Source organism: Lampetra planeri, chromosome 28, assembly GCF_965212315.1.
Source record: "Lampetra planeri chromosome 28, kcLamPlan1.2.h2, whole genome shotgun sequence".
NCBI lineage: Eukaryota > Metazoa > Chordata > Hyperoartia > Petromyzontiformes > Petromyzontidae > Lampetra > Lampetra planeri.
Window position 1 is genome coordinate 2,270,080 of NC_136134.1, and position 26,864 is coordinate 2,296,943.

At 51.8% G+C, this 26,864-nt stretch overlaps 1 protein-coding gene across 3 annotated transcripts; it reads left to right on the forward strand.

Annotated features, from left to right (window-relative positions):
* Positions 1-5,757: 5,757 nt before the first annotated feature.
* Positions 5,758-26,334, forward strand: LOC144728311 (acetyl-coenzyme A transporter 1-like). Of its 3 annotated transcripts, none has more exons than XM_078607656.1 (11): positions 5,758-5,952; positions 8,169-8,248; positions 8,734-8,919; positions 9,477-9,662; positions 10,412-10,762; positions 12,694-12,847; positions 13,687-13,883; positions 15,013-15,197; positions 16,222-16,339; positions 16,598-16,813; positions 18,064-26,334. In XM_078607656.1, the coding sequence occupies exons 2-11, from the start codon at positions 8,207-8,209 to the stop codon at positions 18,232-18,234; spliced, it is 1,806 nt and encodes a 601-aa protein (XP_078463782.1). In that variant the 5' UTR covers positions 5,758-5,952; positions 8,169-8,206; the 3' UTR covers positions 18,235-26,334. The 3 variants fall into 3 exon arrangements, with proteins under 3 accessions (XP_078463782.1, XP_078463783.1, XP_078463784.1); XM_078607657.1 differs by having other exon boundaries at positions 8,172-8,248; XM_078607658.1 differs by lacking the exon at positions 8,169-8,248.
* The last annotated feature ends 530 nt before the right edge of the window (positions 26,335-26,864 follow it).

The window sequence follows — 26,864 nt, forward strand, 5'->3', positions numbered from 1 at the left end:
ACTTGTAACAATACAACGCGTGGCCTCTCTTCTTCACAATGCGCTTCTCTTGACTCTGGATTCTGTGCTGCCGGCTCTCTGTGCCTCGTGTAGACTCCGCGCCTCGGCTACACTCCTCTCTCGCCTCGTGTAGACTCTGCGCCTCTGCTACACTCTCCACTCGCCTCGTGTAGACTTTACATCTCTCTCTCTGGCTACACCGTATGCATACTCGGCTCGTGTAGACCTTCCTCTCTCGCTGGCTACACCGTATGCATACTCGGCTCGTGTAGACCGTTCTCTCTCGCTGGCTACACACTATACATCACTCAGCTCGTGTAGACCGTTCTCTCTCGCTGGCTACACACTATACATTACTCAGCTCGTGTAGACCGTTCTCTCTCGCTGGCTACACACTATACATTACTCAGCTCGTGTAGACCGTTCTCTCTCGCTGGCTACACACTTATACCTTACTCTCCTCTACTCTCCATTACTCTCCATTACTCTCCATTACTCTCCTCTCCGGGCTCTATCTCTGCACCCTCGTCTTCATTCTTAGATGGTTCCACTTCTGCCCCTGCTCCTCTGTGCATCACCTTATATACCCCTTCTTCCCGGGAGACGGAGCGGATGCGGACCTCAACGTCGGCACCGCTCCTCAGTTACCCAATCCCCACGCGCTATCCCTACGATCCGGTTCCGCTCAGCGCGTGTTTCCACTCCCCGACCAATCACACCGCGCTGCTACCCGATCACTCCCTCTGGGCGCGTCACCGGCACACAGCCAATCAGCAGCACTACCCCCACCCGCGCACTGACGCCTGCTCCTCCCCGTCAGCGCGCGTCACCACACACACACCCGTACATACGCGCTGGCACACGACATATACACCCAGCGCGTATCACCACTACACATAGTGTAATATTACACTATGTATTATTCTATCCACCCTATTGTATATCACATTGCTGTATATTCACTATACAATTACAATACTATATATTGCCTTATACATTGTATTAAACATTACAATTTTATACTATTTATTATTATACAATCTGCTATACATTATACCATTGACCGTCGAGTGAAAGATACTAAGAGGAAGCAACGAAATATGTCAATGGGAGAGTGGTAGTTAGAGACTTGCAGCGGAGCAAAGAATCCATTCCCTGCAGAGAATACAAGATATATAGTCATGCCAGTGAGTGGACTGCGGTCTGAAAGTCACTGTAAACGTGAACACAATCAGTTAAGATCCGAAATGGTTTATTACGTCCTTCCAATGATTGCTGAGCCAGAATCCATCTTCTCGGTTGAAATTGTCTCTGTGTTTGTATATGTGGATCGCCTAATGAACGAATCTCTCATGGTAGCCAGATGGCTTGCAGAGAACCTCGAGCAATCATCATCAGGTCGTGAGAATTTAATTTTTATCATTTTATTATTTCCCTTCTACGTGACTTTACCGAAAGAACCAAGAATATGGCTCAGCCGTGCTTCACGTGAGCCAGCTCTCGGCGTGATCCCAGCACCATGGGCCACCGCTCCTCGCTCCGCTGGTCTCGATGTCACCTCTCGCCCGCTCCGCTCTCAAAACTCTCCCACTCCTCACAGTTTCACCCTCCACGTGTGCACAATCCACCGCTTACGCTCCTCTTTCCCTACTTGCCCCCATGCACTGGGACAAACTTACCCTCCGCATTAAGGGGCCGTCCATAAATGACGTCACGCACCTAGGGGGAGGGGTCAGATATTTGTGACGAGGGGGGGAGATTTGAAAAATGTGACGTCACATCAAAATGCGCAACTTTAAATAAATATAGACAACACGTTCTACTTAATTAAAGACTTTTTAATAAATGTTTTCTCCTACATCAGAGTGCATCGCCACATTAAATACGCACTACAATGACAATAGTTTAAAGCAATTTGAAGCATGTTTTATTTTCAAAATGGAAATATGGTTTTGGGGGAGGGCAGAGATTTGTGATGTCATATTTGAGGGGGGGTCTGACTTTGTGACGCCGTGTGGCGAGGGGGGGGGGGTCAAAAATCGTCCAAAATCGCGTGACGTCATTTATGGACGTCCCTAAGCGTCTCGTTTCCGCTCCTCCCTCAAGACCCCCACCTCTTCTCCCTGGTCCGATCATTGCCGCCATCCCTAGGTACCCCCCAGTAATTCCCGTACCCACTAAACCTCCCTCCACACACCCCCGTCCCTATTCACCGTATCACCTTTAGCTACCCTCAGTGTACCACTCACAAACCTTGTAAAGGGCCCTGAATAAAGCCGCTGTAAAAATATCAGATAAGATTTGGGCTCTGGATCAAGTTGTGTTTCATTCGTCGACGGGAGTGAGCTATATTCATCCAGAAACTGAACACATTCCTGCGGAGGGAGCTGGTAGGAACGTTGGGTTGCTCGGTCAATGGCCAAGGTCAACGGCGGCGTGGTGTATTCCGCAAATATGCCCGACTGTGAGGGCGGGCACAAGCCGGCGTGAGTAGGTTAAACGTTGAGTTTTATAAGGGCACCACGGGGTGACCAGCCCCTCCCCACCCAGCCCCACCCCTCCCACCCAACCCCACCCTCCCCACCCAGCCCCTCCCTGCACGACGGACACAATAATCCCCTGTGGGCTGGTGTAACCAGGAGGTTCCTACCAGTATTAAGAAGAATGACCCTACGAGTGCTTTGATGGGGGGGGGACCCCGTTTCAACATGAGCATTATAACGTTGCAGGCACTGCGTAGCCAACACATTCGAGGAAAACAGCATCCGAGTCGTGCACCATTCCAGTAACACCCGACAGGTGATGCGCACATCGACACTGAAGCACCAAGTCGCACGAAATTCCAGTTAATCACACGTGCGGGGATACACTGTTAACGCGCATCAGAAGCTTTGCACCAAATTGCGCCTGGGTGTATGCGAGGGATATATGAAAATCAAGGAAATTGCAACACCAAAACAAATAAAACAGGGGTGGTGAGGGATTTAAGTCGAAACCACGAAGCGAGACTCGTCTCAAACAAAAGATTTTCCCACCGTCAGGGAGCCGGGAGCTCAAAGCAACGAGCCTCCTGCCTCGAGCTCCGGTGTCAGACACGGCGGATCAGGATTCTAAGAGAAGCTGCAATGCATCAAGTTGGCTCGAGGGGGGTGGCCAGCTGGTGCATCTTCTCATTCATCTCAGTCGGTCAACACCATGGCACATGGCTGGGTCTGTCCCGTGACCTCCTTGTCAGCAGCCAGACTTCGACGCTTCACGTAACGGCCTCAAGGTTGCACCCTGGACTGGCACAGACGCCGCGGTTGACGTTACCGCCACTTAGTGGCGAATGTTGGGGTGTTGGTATGAATTTGTGTCCATATGCACCTATGGGCAGCGGTGGTGTAGTGGTTAGCGCTACGCTGCGCTACGAACCCGTCGCCCCAGGTTTGATTCCCGCTCACGGCCAACACCGGTGACCGTTATCTGAACTGGTCCTGGACCTCCCCTAGGTCGACTCAGCCTCAAATGAGTACCCGGTGCAGTGTGTAAACGTTGCTACTTGGGAGACAAAGGCGGCCGTCATCGGTGCTACTCGCTAACAGCACTTGCCCCAACAGTCTGAGACAGGCTACACGAGGATCTTTGTCACATGCACCCAGCATGGCACAAGCTGCTGAGCAGCTCGTGAATAAGACCTTAAGTCTCTCAAAACGATTAGTTTTTTGGTGACGCTGATGCTGCGTTGGCGGTGGTGCACAGCAGGCACGACTCAATACATTCGTCAATAGCACCGAAGACGAATACTCGGCGACGTGTCGGACATGGCCCTTATTCAAAACATAAACCTGATGCTTCTTCGATCACTTTTATGTGTTGTTTAGTGAGCCTGTTCCCGGACTTCAGCGAGTCGGTAGGTGAGAGAGAGGGTGGGTGTGTGGGTGAGTGGGTAGATGAGTTATAGAGTGTGTGAGTGGGTTGGTGAAAGAGAGTGGGTGGGTGAGTGGGTATATGAGTTATAGAGTGAGTGAGAGAGTGGGCGTGTGGGTGAGTTATAGAATGCGTGAGTGTGGGTGGGTGACAGGGTGGGTAAGTGAGAGAGTGTATGGGTAAGTGAGAATGGATGGGAGAGAGAGTTGGTGGGTAAGTGGGTAGGTGAATTATGGAGTGCATGAGTGGGTGGGTGAGAGAGTGGCTGGGTGGGTGAGTGGCCGGGTGGGTGGGTGAGTGGCTGGGTGGGTGGGTGAGTGGCTGGGTGGGTGAGTGGCTGGGTGAGTGAGGGAGTGGCTGGGTGAGTGAGTGGCTGGGTGGGTGATAAAGTGGCTGGGTGGTTGACTGGCTGGGTGAGTGAGTGGCTGGGTGGGTGAGGGAGTGGCTGGGTGGGTGAGGGAGTGGCTGGGTGGGTGAGTGAGTGGCTGGGTGAGTGAGAGAGTGGGTGGGTGAGAGAGTGGCTGGGTGGGTGGGTGAGTGGCCGGGTGAGTGAGGGAGTGGCTGGGTGGGTGAGAGAGTGGGTGGGTGGGTGAGAGAGTGGCTGGGTGGGTGGGTGAGTGGCTGGGTGAGTGAGTGAGTGGCTGGGTGGGTGAGAGAGTGGGTGGGTGAGAGAGTGGCTGGGTGGGTGGGTGAGTGGCCGGGTGGGTGAGTGAGTGGCCGGGTGGGTGAGAGAGTGGGTGGGTGAGAAAGTGGCTGGGTGGGTGAGTGAGTGGGGGGGTGAGTGAGTGAGAGAGTGGCTGGGTGAGTGAGTGACCGGGTGAGTGAGGGAGTGGCTGGGTGGGTGAGTGGCTGGGTGGGCTGAGTGGCTGGGTGGGCTGAGTGAGGGAGTGGCTGGGTGGGTGAGAGAGTGGCTGGGTGAGTGAGTGGCTGGGTGGGTGAGAAAGTGGCTTGGCGAGTGGGTGGCTGGGTGGGTGAGTGAGTTAGTGGGTGGGTGAGAGAGTGAGTGGCTGGGTGGGTGAGTGAGTGGCTGGGTGAGTGAGAGAGAGGCTGGGTGGGTGAGTGGCTGGGTGGGTGAGTGGGTGGGTGAGTGGGTGGCTGGGTGGGTGGGTGGCTGGGTGGGTGGTCTGTGGGCTTGGGCAGGCGATGTCACGGCGGGAAGGGACCAATGGACGATGGTCGAGACTAAGCAGGCGCAACAACAACAGCAGCAGCAGCAGCTGCCACAGCGGGGCACGCGTCCAGGCGGCCGTCAACACGGGGGGACTCGTGCAGAAGAGAGGGGTGGGTGTTCTCCACCGTAGCAGCAGCAGCAGCAGTGGTGGTGGGGGTGGGGTAGCGGCGAGGCCTTCATCCAGCAGCGGATCGACCCTGAGCCGACGGCAAACGCCGGGTGACCTACGGGACGTGGCCGCGCCCCATTGGCCGGCGGCGAGCACGTGACCGCCTCCGCTTCCGCGCGCACTGATTGGCCACTTTAACCAACCGGCAAAGCGTCGAGCGATGAATGAATGAATGGATGAAGGAAAGCGTTTGTCGCCCCTCCCCCTGGCGCCTCATGGCGAACGAGTTCGAACGGCCGCACTTAAACATCATCCTCGCGCATTCGTGAACCGAACTTGAACGTCGATCGAGGCCTCACCGTCACCCCCTCCCCCCCTAATTGACGTAAACTCATTCGCGTTTGTGACGCTTCGTTGGCATGGCGGGGTGGGGGGCGCCGATTGGTTCGTCGGCCCGTAGCACCGTCAGCCAATCGCCAGGCGTCTCGGTGGGTCACGTGTGAGCAAGGCGACCAATTGGGAGGGGTGATAAGGGGGGGGGGGGCTGAGTGGTGGTGGGGTTCTTCGGGGTCAGGGGTCACAGTGAGGCCCGGGCTCAGCTGGAGGGTCACGCACGCACCGGCGCACCTAGCCTGGCACCTGGCCTGGCACCTAGCCTGGCACCGAGCCGGGCTCCCCTTCACAACGCGAAGCTCGCCGGGTTGCGCGCGCCTCCATTGCCGAGCGGAGCTCAGCGTGGAGCTCCGTTTACAGACGAGCACGTGTGAGTATCACGCGCGAACGCGGCGTAGCTGTGTTACAGGGATGGCCCTGCATGTCTTGTGGTGTCTCACAGGGGGCATGGCTCACTGTCTCACAGGGGGCATGGCTCAGTGACTCACAGGGGGCATGGCTCAGTGACTCACAGGGGGCATGGCTCAGTGACTCACAAGGGGCATGGCTCAGTGTCTCACAAGGGGCATGGCTCAGTGTCTCACAAGGGGCTTGACTCAGTCTCACAATGGGCATGGCTCAGTGTCTCACAAGGGGCATGGCTCAGTGACTCACAGGGGGCATGGCTCAGTGTCTCACAAGGGGCATGGCTCAGTGACTCACAGGGGGCATGGCTCAGTGTCTCACAGGGGGCATGGCTCAGTGACTCACAAGGGGCATGGCTCAGTGTCTCACAGGGGGCATGGCTCAGTGTCTCACAAGAGGCATGGCTCAGTGTCTCACAGGGGGCATGGCTCAGTGACTCACAAGGGGCATGGCTCAGTGTCTCACAGGGGGCATGGCTCAGTGACTCACAAGGGGCATGGCTCAGTGTCTCACAAGGGGCATGGCTCAGTGTCTCACAAGGGGCATGGCTCAGTGTCTCACAAGGGGCATGGCTCAGTGACTCACAGGGGGCATGGCTCAGTGTCTCACAAGGGGCATGGCTCAGTGTCTCACAGGGGGCACGGCTCAGTGTCTCACAGGGGGCATGGCTCAGTGTCTCACAAGGGGCATGGCTCAGTGTCTCACAAGGGGACATGACTCAGTGTCTCACAGGGGGCACGGCTCAGTGACTCACAAGGGGCATGACTCAGTGACTCACAGGGGGCATGACTCAGTGTCTCACAGGGGGCATGGCTCAGTGTCTCACAAGGGGCATGGCTCAGTGTCTCACAGGGGCATGGCTCGGTGTCTCACAAGGGGCATGGCTCAGTGACTCACAAGGGGCATGACTCAGTGTCTCACAGGGGGCATGGCTCAGTGACTCACAGGGGGCATGGCTCAGTGTCTCACAGGGGGCATGGCTCAGTGTCTCACAGGGGCATGGCTCAGTGTCTCACAAGGGGCATGGCTCAGTGACTCACAAGGGGCATGACTCAGTGTCTCACAGGGGGCATGGCTCATTGACTCACAGGGGGCATGGCTCAGTGTCTCACAGGGGGCATGGCTCAGTGTCTCACAAGGGGCATGGCTCAGTGACTCACAAGGGGCATGGCTCAGTGTCTCACAAAGGGCATGACTCAGTGTCTCACAAGGGGGCATGGCTCAGTGACTCACAGGGGGCATGGCTCAGTTACTCACAAGGGGCATGGCTCAGTGTCTCACAGGGGGCATGGCTCAGTGTCTCACAGGGGGCATGGCTCAGTGTCTCACAGGGGGCATGGCTCAGTGACTCACAGGGGGCATGGCTCAGTGACTCACAGGGGCATGGCTCAGTGTCTCACGGGGGGCACGGCTCTCTCGCAATGTTTCATGGCAGAGGTGATGGACACGTGTCTCTCACAATGGGTGTGCGGGCACAGTCGTGCTGCGTGGGTGGCAGTGGTTAGGGACATTAGATTGAACGAAGTTGCTTGAAAGTGTTACGTAAAGAGTACATGTCTGGTAAAACCCGTTGGAAGTAAATAAATAAATTACCAAAAATACGTGCATATTTCTTTGCGTTTATCCCTCGAATATGCACACACCCTGAGTAAACAGTTTAGTCTTCAGGTGAAGTGTCCTGTGCCTAGTTCACGTTTTGCATTCAGCTTTAACGGAAATAACAAGTTAAAATCCCCTCTCAAACAGGCATTGGTCGTGTACATCTTCCCTGGCAATCTGCAGCCAGTGATGGAAATTCCACATTGATATGGCAGCGGCCAGTAGATCTATATCATGAGCACTCTTGACTTACGACATAGTTGTACTTATTTTATCGCCCATGGAAGGATAATGGGCCGAGTCAACCGCTGATCCCGGATGTGAGCTCTTAACTTTTTTATGATAAGTTGAACACTGACCACAGCGCAACCTTGGCAGATAATTACACTCACGACGCACATGTGAGTCCAGCCTTCGTCATGTACATTCTCGATATAGCGAACACGGATTGCGTTGTTACAGTCAGCTGGCTGGGTTACTTGTGCATGTTTTAATGTTTTTTTTATGCCGCTCTCTAATTTACCACTCTTTGGCTTGCTGATTGGCTGCTGATGCCTGTCGCTTTTGCTCTGCGCTCGACAGCAGGAGCTGTTCACTTGTCTGCACTCACAACACCCTCTATGCTTCAGCTCCCCACATCAAAACATAACCTGCAAATCAAGGTATCCAAAGAAATCGGCATCACTTTATCACTTGTGCCTGTTAAATTAGACGCAACATAAAATACAAACAGCTCTCACATTGTAGTTACACACCGAGGCTGTGCATTCCGGACTGTTCCATGTTAATTATGAGCTTCGTTAATGAGAAAATTGTATTTTTCATGACTCTTTAGTACACACTAGTGCCAACTCTGTGGTGTCATTATATATTTAAATACAACATGAACAGGATGTAATTCTGTCCATGAATGGATGAACACATCCTGTGCTTCTGTGTCCCCCATGTCTCTACACTGACCATCTCTACATCTTTCTATTTCTCAATCCCATCTGTGTCTTTGTCATTTGATTATCTCCATCTCCGCCGTGTCCCTGTTCCGTTTGCGTCCTCATCCACCCCGTGTCTCCATTTCCTCTGTTGTCTCTCCTCCTCTGTATCATTATCTCCCCCGTGTCTCTGTCCCACCCGTGTATCTCTGTCTCAGGAGACGGTGGTGTTGGTGCCACCGGAGGACCCTTCCCGTGACGCGAGTCTCGTGTCTCCGGTCCACCTCGCCATGTCTGCCGCGGCATCGAATCGCAAGCGCGGCCACCGGCGCACGCCTTCGTGGACGCCCGACACGCGTCTCGACGGCCTGGAGGACGGCAGCGCCAGGCTCCCGCTCATACAGGTGTCCGGTGTTCTCTGTCTTGTTTTATCTTCCCCCCCCCCCCCCCCCAACGACAACTATATGCACATGGGTGGGGTGGTGCCGTGGTGTAACAAAGTACACTTGAATGGTTTAGCTCTCTCCGGACACGCAACGCAGAGGTCGCTGGTCTTTGGTTTGACAATACAAAACACACGATAGGAGTGCACTTGAAGGGATCCCAGAAAAAATTCTGCTAAATTGGCCTCCGGCCTCCACTGATTTTAGATTTGATGGGTTTTCTCGTCATTTACAAATTTTAATTCTGCCTCTGCTGGCTTTTTTATATCACGGATTGATGCAGTGGTGTGCAAGGGTTTTGAATTGACACTTGGTCTCATGACATGAAATTGATAGCACAATTGGAATACAATTTTGAAGTAACTAGATAAAATAGATTTGTTCTTCTTTTTTACCCAAGGTCATTTTACCGATGGAATGAAGTGTTGCTACTTTACATACAAGCAGCGGCTCACAGCGAACTCAAAGTATCTCCACGCTCAAACGAGCGCGGCTCTGTGCCACCCCTTTCTCATCAGCACGATGGAGCCGTGAGCGGCAGTGATGGTTTCTCAGGGAGCGCGAGGATGGACGGGGCGCAGGAGCGGCCATCGGGGTCGCTCAGCGGCGACGCGATGGACGTTGGCTTGGCCCCGCGCGGACGGGGCAGTGTGCGTGGCGAGGGCCGCACCATCGCGCTGCTCTTCTTCCTCTACGTCCTGCAGGTGCGGCCCCCGTGGCACACCGTGCGAGCGGGCGTGCGTGCCTTAGTGTGCCAGTGAGTGATTGTTTATGAATGTGACATCATGGTGATGTCACCGCCACTGTGGGGTGAACGGCGGTTGTTATTGTTCGTGTGTGAGGATCGGTGGTGCAGCGGTTAGAGCGCTGCGCTACGAAACCTGACGATTCTCACTTACAGCCACCGACACCAGTGACGATTATCCGAATTGGTCCTGGGCATCCCCGAGGTCGACTCGGCCTCAAATGAGTACCGAGTGTGGTGTGTAAACATTGCCACTAGGGAGACAAGGGCATCGGGGCGTAGTGCTGACCACCCACCTCCTTGTGTGCCGTGCCAGCCCTTCACAGATGCTCGCAAACGGCACGTGCCCCAAAAGTTTGTTCAGGCTATACGGCGGTTCTCTGTCATTTGTCTTTGTTCATGTGTGCGAGTGTGAGTGAGTGTGTGCGTACATGCGTAAGTATGAGCTCATGCTCATACTTACGCATGTACGCACACACTCACGAGCGGGTGAGTGCGAGCGCGTGTGTGCAAGTGCGTGGGTATAAGCTCGCCTGCGAGTACGCGATTGCACGTGCAAGTGAGTGTTTGCGTTTGTGTGCGAATGCACGTGTGAGTGGACGTACATGTGTGTGTGCGCGGGCGTGAGTGCACACGCGCACAAGTGGCAGTACGCGAGCACGACAGTGCGTGAGCCCTTGCCGACCGCTCGGCCGCTCCCTCCGGCAGGGCATCCCGCTGGGGCTGGCGGGCAGCGTGCCGATGGTGCTGCAGAGCCGCGGCATCAGCTACAAGGACCAGGCGCTGTTCAGCTTCGTCTTCTGGCCGTTCAGCCTCAAGCTGCTGTGGGCGCCGCTGGTCGACGCCGTCTACAGCCGCCGCTTCGGCCGCCGCAAGTCGTGGCTGGTGCCCACGCAGTACCTGCTGGGTTGCTTCATGCTGCTGCTGGCGCGGCACGTAGACCAACTGCTGGAGGGGCCCCACATCATGATGCTCACCGCCACCTTCTTCCTCTTCGAGTTCCTGGCGGCGACCCAGGACATCGCCGTGGACGGCTGGGCACTCACCATGCTGTCTAAGGTGCCGGCGCTTTGTGAGCGCGAGCGAGCAGAAGGCAGCAGCAGCAGCGCGGGCGGGCGGGGGGAAAGAGATGCCGGTTTTAAGCGGACGTGCGGTCGCGGCTCGGTAGGGAGTCGGTGGGGGTGGTGGCTAGTACCCTGTCACGGCACCGAAATCACAAATCTGAATTTGAGATGCAGGTACATTTCGGTAGAGGTGCAGCCCTGCAATTGCTTGCTCACGCCACTGCTGGCAGAATGTTTGTTGGACTTCTTTCGCACCGTGCGTAGCCATCCGTGCTAATCGGAGATGGATGGGAAGGACAGCAAACTAACGAAGGCCCTCCACTCGAGGGAGCTGCCCTTTAGAGGGTGTTTGGACTCGTCTCCTGGGTTTCAGCTACCCACGATGAGATCATTCTAGATTTGAAGTTTTCGTGACTGCAGGGATCCATACTCTTTGTTTCTTTCGGTAAAGTCACGTAGGTAGAAAATGAATAAAATCACGACGTTTCGGGCGCAACACAAGCCTCCGTCAATTTCCCACTTCAGCTATTATTGCTTCTTGCTGTGCATTTGTTTCTTGCTGTGGTTGTCCCACCTGATGACGGACGCTTGTGTTGCGCCCGAAACGTCGTGATTTAACTTTATTTCATACCTCCGTGACTTTACCGAAAGAACCAAAGAGGATGAGATCATTGTTCTCAGGTTTAGGGAGGGGATGCTCTCAGCACAATCACCAATGACTGCACAAGAAAACCAACATATGAAATGTTAACGTTTGACTTCCTTCTGCGTATTCTGGCTTTGGGGACTATAAATGTTGATCTGTCACGCCGGAGTACTATTTGCAGGGCACATAAAAAGGTGCGTAACCTTGCGTGGACAGGAATTGCTGCAACACGGTTACCCATAATGCAATGTGCCAGGAACATTTTACAATTTTACTTTCAATACAAATTAGTTAATTTAGTTATACTTTTCGACTACATGTAGGGTTTGTCTTACTCCTTATCTACTAATTGGTAACTTCAAATGCCAATTTATAAATGCTCCCTCAGAAACATTTGAACAACTTTATTTCTCATCTTGCCTCATTTTGTCCACAAGTGCAGTCTTCAACTCTTCTTCACTTGTCCAATTATATTTTATGAATAAGGAGCATTACCTCTTATTACGTTTTTCTTTGAAGGCCACGACGTACGTGTTGAATTTTTTGTTCTGGTGGATAAGAGCTCAAGTAAAGTAACTCCTGAAGTTGTTCCGTGACATCCTCCGGGGTCCGTTCCCTGACAAGACGCGACATTACACCCCTCGCCGAGAGAATCCTGGCAGCGAATCTCGTCCGCTCGTGACACGACATTAATAGCACGATATCAGTATCGTGGAGATAAAAAAAGCCAATCAACATGCACAGTATTCCTATAGCGCACTTCACGTCAATAAACCAGTCTCAGAACCATTTACACAACATTTACCTGAATGCCCAATACTCGGAATGTATAATTTACAAGCCATTTAGTTAAATATACCAAGTGTGCCCTAGGCAGTATAATTTAAAACGAATAACAGCTTTTTCTTGGTTCTTTCGGTAAAGTCACGGAGAAGGGAAATAATAAAAATGAAACCTAATAAAATAAAATTCTCACGACGTTTCAGCCACAACGCAAGCAGCCGTCCTCAGGTGAAGAAACAGGTGAAGAAACAGGTCTTTCCGACAGCCCTGTTTCTTCACCTGAGGACGACTGCTTGCGTTGTGGCCGAAATGTCGTGAGAATTAAATTTTATTGCGTTGTATTTTTATTATTTTATAATTTCCATTCTACGTGACTTTACCGAAAGAACCAAGAATATGAATCCCTGCAGTCACGAAAGCTTTAAATCGAAGAATAAAAGCTTGTTGGTCTCCACGCGATCATTGGATAACTCGTTGATCACTTGACGTCGATGCAGGAGAACGTTGGCCACGCGTCCACATGCAACTCGGTGGGTCAGACGGCCGGCTACTTCCTGGGCAACGTGCTCTTCCTGGCGCTCGAGTCGCCCGAGTTCTGCAACGCGTACCTGCGCTTCTCGCCGCAGCCCACCGGCATCGTCACGCTCGCAGGTGAGGGCTCCGCGTGTGCACGCTGGGGAGGCTCCCGTGCAGATCTACTGCTGGATGAAGACCTCCCCCGCACCTCCTTGGCCACGAAGGGTTGTTTGGCCACCCTTCGGCACGCTGGGCAGTGCGGACTGGTGAGGGGCATCGGCAGAATCACTGACGTCAAAAGAGTTAATAATGCTGTGCGCTTACTACTTCGGCGTATCCGCTCCACTTCATCATCATCACTATCCATGGACAGACAGCCGCCCGTAGGTGTCCACTGCAAATTTCATCATTTGTTTCCACTTTCCTGTCTTGTGCTAATATGCTCACGTAGTGCAACATCTTTCTGGCACCAATCTCCTATGTCGTCGTCGTCGTCAAGCTATTGTCTGTTAGCTCTTCCTCTCTTTCCAGTTCCTTCCATTTTTCCGAACAACGCACTTTTAATGTTCCTGTTGTTGTCCATCCTACACGTGTGTCCAATTAACGCCCGTTTCCTTCTCATCACTGACTGCATCATCAGGTATTCTTCTACGTGCAACCTCTCTATTACTTCTGCGTTAGTCAATCTTTGGGTCCACTCTACTTACAAAGTTTAAAACAACTATGCTCTTTTTTTATTTACCTTGTTTTTAGTGCATGCGTTAGACGAATTGGACACTCATTTTATGGGCACGTGTCTTAAGTGGTATACTTTTTCAAGGACGTGTACAAAATTTGTTTCCATCCATCGTAATTGTCCAAACAATCTTTACTCAAACGCACGCCGCCTCGCGGCAGTTGACCGCTACCACGGCGGACGACGCGGCGATCCCCGGCGGAAACCAAAACGTACGAGCGTCTCGCTCCCCCCGCAGACTTCCTGCACTTCTGGGGCCTGGTGTTCCTGGTGAGCACCACGCTGGTGGCGCTGCTCAAGAGCGAGCGGCCCGACGGTCACGACGAGCAGGCGCACGCCGAGGGCGTGGGTGTGCTGGCCACCTACCGCCAGCTGCTCTCCATCGTGAAGCTGCCCAGCGTGCGCACCTTCGCCATCCTGCTGCTCACCTGCAAGGTGCCGCCGCCGGCCAGCCCCGGCCTCGTGGAGGCCCGTGACCGGTTACAATATGTTGCCGCTTATTGGTTGCGAGCGGAGATCGAACCCGGGTTGCCGGGATCCTGGTGCAGTGCAGCGCTAACCACTGCGCCGCTGCTCCCCATCGCTGATGGACAATTACGCACAATCGCTTAACACTCTTGTTTACACGCAACAATAACAACAACCGCCATTCGCCACTAAGTGGCGGTGACGTCACCACGACGCTTTACACGCACACTCACTATGACACACATGCCCTTGTTATTATATATATATACATACCAAGGCCGTAGCCATGGTGTAAACATTGGGGGGGGACCAAATCTTCCAGGGGGTCTGGGGGTCCTCCCCCCGAAAAAAAAATCTAAACTTGAAAACGAATTTCCTGCCTAAAATATTTTAAAATTCACTAATACATAGGATGGAATTTTTCTGAATTTTTTACAATAATGTCTAATAGTGTATTGTATTAAATGGCTCTGTTTTTTCTTTTTTACCTTTTCTTTTTTCATTCTATGTAATGGCAGAGATTAGGGATACATAAAGTACAACCATAACCACAATCATATAAACAGAAATCTATTTTTTTGCAATATATTGGGGGGGACATTTTGAGCATATTTTATATATATTATAATTACGGTCTTGATATATACAGTGATCCCTTGGCAACCGCGAGGGTTAGGTCACACCATGGCGGATGCGGCAGCGCTAAATTTGATTTCGCGACTCGGCGCGACTAAACGATTCGCGGATCACTCAAAATGAGATGCTCGCCGTTGGTAAACAGGCATACAGAAGTAAATATGCGTATACTCAAATCTCGCGGTGGTTAAGCAAGTATACAGAAGTACATCCGCATGTACTCAAATCTCGCGGTTGGTAAATTCGCAGTTGGCAAGGGATTATTGTATTCACACGCACCAAATTGCCGACATGCACGCACACGATTGCGACACGCACGTCACCGTACGGAACGCGCTCGGCCGTTGCCGTGGTAAGCGAGGCGATAGCTTTGCCGTGGTAAGCGAGGCGATAGCGTTGCCGCGGTAAGCGAGGGTGTCGCTATAAAGTCGCTGTCGCCTCCGCTTCCTCCGCCGCCCAGGTTGGGTTCTCGGCGGCGGACGCCGTCACGGGGCTCAAGCTCATCGAGGAGGGCGTCCCCAAGGCGCAGCTGGCGCTCCTCGCCCTGCCCATGGTGCCCCTGCAGATCGTGCTGCCCCTGCTCATCAGCAAGTACACTGCGGGGCCTCGCCCGCTCGACATCATGCTCAAGGCCATGCCCTACAGGTGGGCACTCTGCCAGCCACCGCCACCGCTCCCGAATCTTTCCGCGTTTTGCCGCCGCGCCGGAATGGCTGCTCCGAGATAGATAATGGTGTTAAAACCTAAACGGGTAGAGGCGATGTCGGCAATTTGCTTTATCGCTTTTGATAATATTATCGTCGAAGGAGCTAGGGCAGGGGTCGGCAACCAAAATAACAAGAAGAGCCATTTCTTTCCAATTCGGTACAAAATTCAGTATTTCAAGAGCCGCAATGCATCTATGTACATACGTACATATCGTCAAGAAGCAGCCCGTAAAGAGCCGCATGCGGCTCCGGAGCCGTAGGTTGCCGACCCCTGAGCTAGGGGAAGAAAGGGATTTCAAAAGCCTTGCCCGTTTCACGAATAAGCCACCGCCAGAGCGAGTTTCATCTGCTACTGTGAATCGTTTGAGCAGCGTTAAGTCCTGGGCGTTTGCGCCGGTTATGCGCTGGCTCCGTCCCTGCAGATCAAGTTCCTCAAAGTTTAGTCAAAGCATCTCTCTGCTCGAATGAGCCCGGGGCTCCTCTCACTGTTGATTGTGGTGGAAATTCCATATTCCTGTGGCCATTCCAACTCGAATTGACTTAACAAGAATGAATACTTAACTTATTGATGCTGACACGATGATGATGATGATGCCGTTTGGCCAAGTTGGTTCCGAGCCGAGCATCCTGTATGTGTGTTGAACCTATTTCGCACAGTACGTAGCCAGCCGTGCTAATCGGAGGTGCAGGGGAAGGACAACAAACTAAACACAAAAATCTGTTAATAGACTGGTATTCAATCTAGGTGATTTAAAAGTGCATTGCTCCAGTGGCTTCCTAATATAGGAAGGAAGAGCGTTCCAGACGGCCGCAGAAACGCACTTGAAAGCGCGTCTTTATTGGTAGCGTTACTCCGAACCCATCGCTGTAACACAGACCCCGAGCTGCCTGCCACGTCTGAGCGCTAGCACGGCCAACGGTGCCCCCGTGAGCCCTAACGCAATCGCTCTTGCTGGACGCAGGCTGCTCATGGGGCTGGGCTTCGCGCTGCTCGTGTGGTGGACGCCCAGCGTGAAGACCGAGTCCGGCTTCCCGTCGTACTACTATGGCATCATCCTGCTGGCGTACGCCCTGCATCAGGTGAGAGCCCACGCCGCGACCCCTCCCCCGCGACCCCTCCCCCGCGACCCCTCCCCCGCGACCCCTCCGCCGCGACCCCTCCGCCGCGACCCCTCCGCCGCGACCCCTCCGCCGCGACCCCTCCGCCGCGACCCCTCCGCCGCGACCCCTCCGCCGCGACCCCTCCGCCGCGACCCCTCCCCCGTGACCCCTTCGCCATGACCCCTGCGGCCCCCTCCCCTTGACCCCTTGGCCCCCTCCCTGTGCTGCCCGGCACAGGTGGCCGTGTACAGCATGTTCGTGGCCGTGATGGCGTTCAACGCCAGGGTGAGCGACCCGATGATCGGCGGCACCTACATGACGCTGCTCAACACGCTGTCTAACCTGGGCGGGAACTGGCCGGCCACGCTGGCGCTGTGGATGGTGGAGCCGCTCACCAGCAGGGCGTGCGCTGGCGCCACGGGGCTCGCGTGCGACTCGCCCAGCGACGTGCAGGTGCGTGCATGCGAGCGTGTTTTCTTTGTGTGTCTTTGTCGGCGTGTCTGTGTGTGTCCGAGGTGTGGTGCTGGCCACCTATCCCCTCGTGTGCTGTGCCGGCCTTCATAGGTGCTCGCTAACAGCGCTTGCCCCAGCGGTCTGTGCAGGCTATACGGGGGATTTTTGTCTTTGTGTGCATGTCTCCATGTATGTACAAATGTGTGTTGGTGTGCATAAATTGACTTGAAGTATTTCTGCAATACTTCAAGTCATCATTGTGCCATTCTCTGGCACAATGATGTGTTGCTGTAATTCTCAAATTAAAATGTCTTCACCTCCGACGCCGACTTCACAATTGTAATCATCGGCGTAGCGCGGTTGGAACGGGCGGCCCTGGTGCTAGGGCCCCGTGCCCTGGGCCCCCTTTTGGCCCCATGGGCCCCGGTGCAGGCGCACCGCCTGCACACTCGACAGCTACCCGCACACACACAGGCTTTACAATTGTAAAGATAGGTGACGACAGTTTTTCCAAAACCACGAGGTTGTTGTAGTATGTTTTATCCACAATAGAGGTTTTTTTGGGGTTAGATCGCTTAAATATAAATGCGCCGTTCAACCCGCCACCACCCGACACAGCTGATTGGTAAGGTTTGTCACGTAAACAGAGCGTGCCAAGTAGTTACTAGTTCAGCACACCGCTTGTGTTGGAGAGTAAATCCACAACTTTTACGCGATCTAACCTCTTATAGATAATATTGCTTGCGGAAGTCTACGTGTTAAACTGTACTCCTTGGTTTTTTCGGTAAAGTCACGTAGGTAAAAATAAATAAATGAAAAAACAACAAAAAAATGTAATTTATTTATTTTTACCTACGTGACTTTGCCGAAAAAAACAAATAATATGAATCCTTGCAGTCACGAACACTTCAAATCTTAAACTGTCTCATCTCGATTTAACTTTTTTTTTTGCGTTGCACCGTGGGTTCTTGTAACCACTGCCTTCCACCTCGTGGGGCTATTGCATCCCGGTGTTCAGGTCCACTGCCAGGTTGTACTCACCGCCAGTATGGTTGTTGAACTTTATTTTAAAACCGGCGACAAAATCTCCTCGGGCCCATCTTGAGTCGCGGGGCCCTGATGAAGTTGCACCGCCTGCACACTCGACAGCCACGCCACTGATTATAGTATTAACAAAAAACCCTCCCCCCACTCGCCCCCCTGGCGTTTGGCTCGCTCTAACAAAATCGCGTGCGCGGGTCTCTCCGCAGCTCTGCGTGGAGGCGGGCGGCTCGTGCGTGACGACGCGGGACGGCTACTACGTGGAGTCGGCGCTCTGCGTGCTGCTCGGCGTCCTCTGGTGGCTGCTGCTGGGGCCACGCATGAGGAGGCTGCAGCAGTTGGGTCCCTCCGCCTGGCAGTGCAGTCGCCAGAGACCTTGACGGAGACGGCGGGGGGTGGGGGGCAGCTGGGAGAGATGGGAAGAGAGGAGGAGCGGAGATCGGAGACCTGGGCTGGCACGGGAGGCGCACAGAAGCTCGCGTAACGCGGGCCCACACACCGACCCCGCGGGTGGCCTGAGGCCCTGCACTTTGACACCGTGGCGCTGGTGGTGAGCTTCGTTCGCACCTGGATTTTTGCTTTGTAACTTGGCAGCGACAACCCCTGGCTGAGGCCGTGCGGAGAATCTTGCAGAAGCAACTCCTGTCTGTACCAGGAAATCTGGCAGCAGCAGCTTCTGTCCAATGGCTTCATCTACGATACCTGATAGAAGGATAGACGCAACGCAAGAAGTGTGAAACCCGGTAACAGCAAATTCTGTCCGAACTTTGACAGAGAAATTGTGCAGAAGTAACTTCAGTCTTCACGTGGTTGTGCCATGAAATCTATCGGCAGCACAACAGCTTGTGCTTGAACCTGGAACTCACCATGTCACGCGGAGGCAATAAGTTCTGTCTGCACCAAGATTCACTCTCGCCAGATTTATTAATCTCCTGCCATCATGCCCGGCCTCGGTGACCTCTCCGCACTTACCACTCTTTTCGCAGAAGTATAAAGGAAGCCGTTACATGTCGCATGCACGTAAGCAAAAAGGTTCTCTGCGGTGGGTCATGAGAACTGTGGGCTGAGAATGCCTGGTGTTAACTACTCAATGTAAGCGCCACGGTAAGTCTCATCCCATTCACCTGCATTACCTGCAGTGGGGGGTAACCTGGCGGAAATTCATCTCTCTGCGTGGGATAAAGCAATGCACTTGATTACGAATGGATTCTACACCTAAGAGTTGATCTAATTTAAATGTAAATGCCACGTTGGGCAAATAATTTTTCATTGATTAAAGTAGATGGTTATGTTTATGGTACAAGATTTGAATCGTCCCTTTAACAAATTTTTGTTTGGTCCATGTTACGTGAAAATGTTACTTTAAGACTGCGTGCCGAACGAGGCAGAACAGACGAGAGACGAGACGGATGAGAAAGACGAGACAAATGTGAGATGGCACAGCCGAGACAACAAATAATCCCTTCTTGAATCGAAGTATGAACCTGATTGGTGAGGGTTCCTCAAACCGTGGGGGGGGGGGGGGTGAAGGAGAATGCTCGTGTTGCGTAAACCTCCAAGGCAGGAAGGTGCTCATCATCCTTCCAAGATATATAAAATAGGTACCACAGTGGTGGTGTGTAGTCTCCCAACAGAAAAATACAATTTACAGTCGTAGAAGGTTTCTTGTTCTGACCTCAAGGGTTCTCCGTTGTGAGTTTACTGGACTCCGGTGATGATGATGATGAAACTCTGCCACGGAATGTTTCATAAACATCTATAAACTTTTTATTGTGATCTGTCCACAATAGATCAACTAAGTGGCTTATGTGGAAATTTACAGTTACGCTAAACGCATGTTGATTCTAAGTGTGGAGGAAAAAACCGGAAAACCCGGAGTAAAGTCCACGCGACCACAACGAGAACATGCAAACTCCAAATATATTTAGGCGTCAGGGTCGCGATCGAACCCGCAACTTCCTGCATACCAGGCGAGGGAGTTAACATCTCGCCACGGCGGCATGGACAGTCTACAGCCAGCAAAAATATATCCCAGCAAGTGACAAAAACTAAACTCAAGCGGCAAAAGACTTGTGTTTGGGAAGCTTGTAGCTTTTGGTGATTCACTAATTCGCATTGTCTGATTCACACGCGTACACGCACACAGCTTGCAGCAAAGCGGCAGTGGGATAGTGGGTTGCTCAATGTTCGGTGAAGGTCGTGGGTTCGATCCCAACCCTGACGTCTTAATATTTGGAGTTCTCGGTGTCTCTCTCCCCGTGGTCGGGTGGATTTTTCTCCGGGTCCTCCGGTTTTTCCCTCCACATTCAGAATGAACTCTCGTTCAGAGTATTTGGCGCCTATACATTACCACGTGATAAGCCGCTTAATTGAGCTATCATTTGTGGCCAGGTCGCTTCTGACAAAAGAGCTGTCTAGCTCAGTGGGCCTTACCTGCTAAAATAACAAAAGTAGTTTTAAGTTGCCGAAACATCCGACGCTCGTTCCCACGCCCACCGCAGCCTCCTCCCTGATTGCATGCGCACCGTGTTCCTACAGCGCTCTCTAATCCTCACTGCCGTGAGATTACCCGCATCGTCCACGTGCGCCTGTGTTCAAAGGCTCGAAGCTGCTCTACTTTGTTGTTTTGGGACCAAAAGTGAGCAAGTAAAGCAGAAGTTACAAAGTGTCATCATTAAGCTGTTCTCAAGGGGTCAACACATGGGCAATATTAGTGTCGTTTTTTTTATCGTGTTTTAATCAAAGGTGGTGTGCTGGCTGGTTAAATTAAATGTCTTCTTTCGTACGGCTACTGATGTAGATGCAGCGACAACAAATACAATTTCACATCCAGGTGGTCAGGCCAGCAGATAACCACATCAGGAGTAGCGCGGAGTGTATCGCCATCTCCTTCGTGTTTGTAGATCGGGAATTGTGTCGTTGTATGTGGTACGGTCTGTCCTATACTACCACAGTCGCTAAAGTTCATGACTCGCCATGAGAAAATTTCAATTCAAATCGTGTTCGGGGAGGTCGACTCAGCCCATCATTCTTCCAAGAGCTATACATTAAGTACCATATTGTTAAAAAGTAAATCGTGGTTATCCCATGGAGAGTCTACCTCTTGCCATGGGATTGTGGAATGGTCACAAACTTTCACTAACTAAATGTTAAATAAGTAGTTCCTAAGTGTTACCAACTGGCAGGCATTTGACCATCATTTATCGAAGACTTCCAGGGCTACGTTGTCCACACACCCCAGTAGTTTGTAACTAGTAAAATCCGTTGTACTGTACTGTTCTCCAATGTCTATGCCCTCGCTGCATTCACCAACTTGGCACAGGCTGCCATATAAATAACACAACCGGCAATGGATACCAAAAGTCATTTTAATGCATTCATTAATCCCCCCCCCATTTCGCACAAGAAGTGCTCGCAAGTGATGTCATCACATCGACGCCTTTATCTAAGGAACGAAACAGGAGGATTTATTCACAAATCTGGCTGTCGCCTGATGAAGCCAGTTGTAATTACTGGCGAAACGTCGTACTTGGATTTTAAATGTTGTGGCTTGGTTCTCCAACACACCGGTGTGCTGTACTAGTGACGAATTGGCACGTTCTGTTTATGTGACAAACCTTACTAGTTGGCTGTGTCGGGTAGTGGCAGGTTTAACGATATTTTCGCGATCAGACCCAAAAAACCTGTATTGTGAACAGGCCAGCATGGTGAAATATGGTCAAATAACCCCCCCCCACGGCATACACGTTGTGTCGGGGAGCCCTCATCCATCAGCGGATCGACAAGGGCTGTGCATGCACGTATGTGTGGCTTGTGGGTGTCATCGGAATCTCGGTGAGGCTGCTAAGCAGACTCGGTCGAGTGCCGTGCCAGCTGCTGGAATCCAGCCGCCAAGTTCTGCCGCTCGACTCTTGCCCCCGCCAGCCACGCTGCACGTGCCCACGCTGCACGGGCCTACGCTGCACGTGGTCCACGCTGCACATGGTCCACGCTGCACGTGCCCCCGCCAGCCACGCTGCACGAGCCCACGCTGCACGGGCCCACGCTGCACGTGGTCCACGCACCGATCCTTGACGTCGCACTGTTCCGAGCCCACCTCGAGTGTGGCACCGCGGGCAGAGAGAGGGCAGCCTGTGGAAGCCAGGGTGTCGCTTCCGCGTGACGGCGGGTTTCTCGATTGGCGGCGTTGCGGACAAAAAAAAACCACGGACGGCGAGCGGTTGATGGCGGCGTGGAACTCGTTCAGGAACTCGCACCCTTGCTGCTGCTGGGGTGGAGCGGTTGGGGCAGTGGTTCGCGCACTGCGGTACAAACCAGACAAGCCCGAGTTCGATTCCCGGCCAAAGCTAACGTCAGCGGTGATTGCCAACGGAATCGGTCCTGGGTGCACGCCCCCCCCCTTCAGCAGCTCGCACTGATGAGCGCATTGAAGTCCGGTCGAACGCCCCCCCCCACGAACGACATAGAATCAGAATATGTATTTACACTGGAGGAATCTGATGGGCTATACATATATTTTTTCTTAGATCTCCAGTATTTCACAGATGCCCAGAAAGACGCGGTGTGGGGGGAAAGCCTTCGTGCAGCAGTGGACTGACAAAGTGCGTTGCAGAGGTCACGACAATCTTCAGTGTGGGGCCTGAAGCATTACTTTTCTTCTGTTTACTGCTATGGTTTTACAGTTTCAAAATCATTCCATACACCGATGGCGTTTGATGTTTATAGACTAAAGATCTTGTCTTTTTTGGGAATCTTACATGTTAACGAATCTGTTTTATGCTCGTGTATGGCAATGTGTTCAGGGGCTAATGCCGATGTCGATGTGTGCTCGCCACCAAAAGACTTCAGGAGAGTTGTTTTTTGCTCTTCCCCAAATCTATGTAATGGGTTATTGTTTTGAATGCCTTACTACTAAAGGCATCGGTAACTCTAATAATACTTGGCTATGCGTTAAGGCGGCAGTGGTTCTCAACCGGGGGTACGCGGATCTCTGGCGTTTTGTGAGGTGATTTATAAAGTTTGAAATTATATCATACATGAGAGTCATTGGTGAATAATCATGTGTGAATCTACCAATATGAAATAACTACAATAACATTTTAATCCATATGGTAAACTCTAGCGATATAAAAGACCTTTATAAACTCATTGATCGTACACAATGTGGTTGCCAGGAGTAGCCAGCAAGCGTGAACAAATAACTTCACGCATGAAGAGCGTCTGTTGACTTTGTTTTTATTCGCTTGCAGTTCCTAGCTAGTTCGGATACCTCACAAACATTGACAATCGGTTAAAATATTGACGTTCAATATTCCTACATTTGTTTCTCAGAACCACGTTGGGGTCCAGGGCAAGGGGGCTTCTTGTGGTTGAAACACATTTCAACATTGGGGGGGGGGGGGGAAGAAGAGGTAGAGTCGCCAACAAAAGGTTGAGAACCACTGCCGTGAGTGACAGACCATCGCTGCCAGAGCCACTTTGCAAGTCGCCTCCACGTGGCAGTCGATTTCGGTCGAGTCGCTTGGAGGGGAGGGGAGGGCGGTGGGTGGGGGGGGATGTCGTAACGCCGCCCGTGACACTTTGGGCGGTCGTCCGTCACGATCCAACCGTCGCCTCGCGCCTTCCCACGAGCGGCCGGGCGCGGCGGGGTCCGGGCCGCGCTCTCGCCGTTCCCGTGGCGGCGTCGTCGAAAGTTCGCGGGCAAAGCGCTGCCGGTTCAGGACAAGGGCGACCTTTGGCACCCCACGGTGCGAAGCCCGTGTGAGCAACTTTGGTGAATCAACATTTGCAAAAGGTTTACACGGGTGAGGAATGTTATTTAATGTTTTATATATATATATATATATACAATGCTTATGCTGGAGGGATTATGAAGCGATGCATTATAGAAAAGTTGTAGATTATTTAATAATTTGAAACAGCCTCTCACGCGTCGTGGCTATGGACGTCTGATGACGCCATAATGGCTCGTGACCAATCGATTAATGGTGATTTGCTTATCGAGTAAATTGCGTCACATTGGTTACTATGTAGTTAGTAGTTAAAAAAACAATCAAATGCCAAATTGGCAGAGCGATTAAAACAACGGTTAGGTATTTGCTATCTGCAGACTTGTCGTTCGCAACTAAAAACAAAAACATTATCTTTGGGCCTCCTCTCCAGGGGCTGATGTGAGCGTCAGAATATTGACGGATCTCACATTATATTCTTGGTTCTTTCGGTAAAGTCACGTAGAAGGGAAATAATAAAATAAATATAAAACAATAAAAAATTATCACGACGTTTCGACTGCAACACAAGCAATCATCAGGTGTGAAATCCACAGCAAGAACATTTGAAAAAACGGACAAACCGCCACCTTTTTTCAAATGTTCTTGCTGTGGATTTCACACCTGACGATGATTACTTGTGTTGCAGTCGAAACGTCGTGAGAATTTTTGGTTGTTTTATATTTTTATTCTTTTATTATTTCCCTTCTACGTGACTTTACCGAAAGAACCAACAATATGAATCCCTGCAGTCACGGAAGCTTTGAATCAAAATTTGGATCTCACATTCTTCAGCAATATCACAGCCACAGGCCGCCACCCTGGCTGCTACTTAATTGAACTTTCCATTCATTCTTGGCAGGCATGGGGGGGGGGAAGTCTGCCGGCCACCACCAGCCCCCCCTCCCCATGAAGGTTTTCAGAAAAGTCAGGGGACGTTTTGTCTCTTTAAAGGACCGTGTTGACACTCGGCCCGGTTCAGGGACACATTCCTGCTCTTGCAGTCTTGATGGGTTACCCGCATGAGGTTTATTGGAAGCAACACAAAAAAAAATCTGAAATTTCCGTGTGCTCTTTGAGCGTCGCATTTCTAATCAATCGCATCACAAATTTGGTTGCTGTTGCAGTTTTAATTTGCAGTCGCGTGTCGTGTTGAAGTGTCGCGTCTCCGTCGTTTACGGCTGCCGTGTGTCGCCCCGCGTCGGGCTTGAGTACAGCAAAGGGGATCGACTCTCTTTCGTCAACTTTAATCGCGCATTGCGAAATTATTGCCGTGGTTTTTTGTTGTTGCTGCTGTTGCGGGAAACACAAAGCCCCTCCGCGCCTTACCGGCTTTGTGTTGCAGCTGCAATTTTACTTAATTGTTTGATCCACCACCTCCGAATCTCACGGTTGGCTACGTACGGTGCGAAAGAAGTTCAACATGCATACACACGTACGACACACTCCCCTTCCTCACGACGAACTCTCACGGCGAGCTGCGAATGTCAACACTCGTCGTGTGAGATGGCGTCACGGGACTCCTCGCGAAGACATATATCGATCGGCAAGCTCCTGTCACCCCACCACGTCCTGCTCCTTGCCCGTACGCCCAGCAAGGACAGTTTGTCGTCTGTGGAAAGCAATGCCGTGTCTCGATTTATAGCTTTCGTGACTGCAGGGATTCATCTTCTTGGTTCTTTCGGTAAAGTCACGTTTAAGGGTAATAATACAATAATAAAAATAAAACATAAAAAAATTATTCTCACGACGTTTCGGCTACAACGCAAGCAGCCGTCTTCACCTAAGGACGGCTGCTTGCGTTGTAGCCGAAACGTGAGAATTATTTTATTATGTTTTATTTTTATTATTTCCCTTCTACGTGACTTTACCGAAAGAACCAAGAAGACGATGCCGTATCGTCGTTGAGTGCTGGAACTTCGCCGATATGAAGCGACGAGCTGAATTGTTTTCATTTCGTGCTATTCCTCGGCGACTTGAGGTTGAGACCATCGTTGGGCTGCACTTTGTTCGGTGGTCTATTCACGGGTGGCTCAAATGTGGATTCTGAACTCGGGATCCTCAGCAGTGACCATCGTGGAGTGTGAGCCACTCGGCTACCCCCCCCTTCTACCCCGTGTTGGTTTTTAATGTTAAAAACGGTGACGGAAAAATAAATCGCCGATGCACGCACACGGTGTGCATCGGAGTGGCCTTTTCAGACGTTTTGTCTAAAATAATAACAATAATCATAACTTTTTAAAGTCGATTGCTGACCCATGTCAGCGTTGCTGGGTGAGTTTACTCTCAGTACCGTCAACGTAAATGTAGGAACTGGAAATGTAAAGTGCGGGGTTTGAATAATAATAATGCGTGCTGCTTCATGCTTCTTTTAATACCATAGCAGGCTTGTAGAGGCAACACTAACTGTTGAAGTGCCCTGCGGTAGCAAAGCAGTTCATTGTCGTGTTCGAGTACCTGTATTCGTGTAAACCAGCAGCAATGAAACCACAAGATAATTTATTTAAAGGGGTTTGTATCGGCCTATAAGGTGGTTGGTATGAAGAAGAAAAAAAAACCCCGCAAATCAAATTGATGTACGTCTACTCGTAATGACCCTTTTGTGAACACTTGAAAACTCGATCGAGTTTGTACGCAAGTTGAAGGAAGCTACAGTATTTGAAAAACATGTTCTGTAAAACGTGATTAAAACATCGGCTCTGAAGTGGTGAATCCGATTGCCGTGTGTGTATGTTGATGTTGTTGGCGTGCGTGCTTTCTGGGGTGCCCTGCCGCTGTACCTGTCTGCTGATGCTACTGCCGCCGTCTCTGAGATTCGTGCACTGTGATACGGAACACGAAGATGTCCCAGTAGGGGCTGGTCAGCGAGCTTACAACAGCAAACGATACAAAAAAACGATGGGAGTGCCAAAGTAAAGAAAATGGTAAACAACTTACTAAATAGAAATAAATAATGATTTCATTATGGCATGTGTAATATCTTCAATAATGGCGGGAGACGAGTTGACGGGGCAGCACTCTTTATTCACAACGGTTGCACACGTAACAGTCCCAACCGAGATAACACCTATGTCACACGTGCCTGACTCGGCCACGCACTCCGTCTTCCCCGTGGGGTACGCGCACCTAACTCTGCCTCGACTCAGGCTCTCCGGCTACGCTCTCCCCATGGGGAGCTATCAGACCCCTCTTGTCAGACCACGGGTCTCGACCACTGGGCTACACAGCCCGAGCCCTTACAA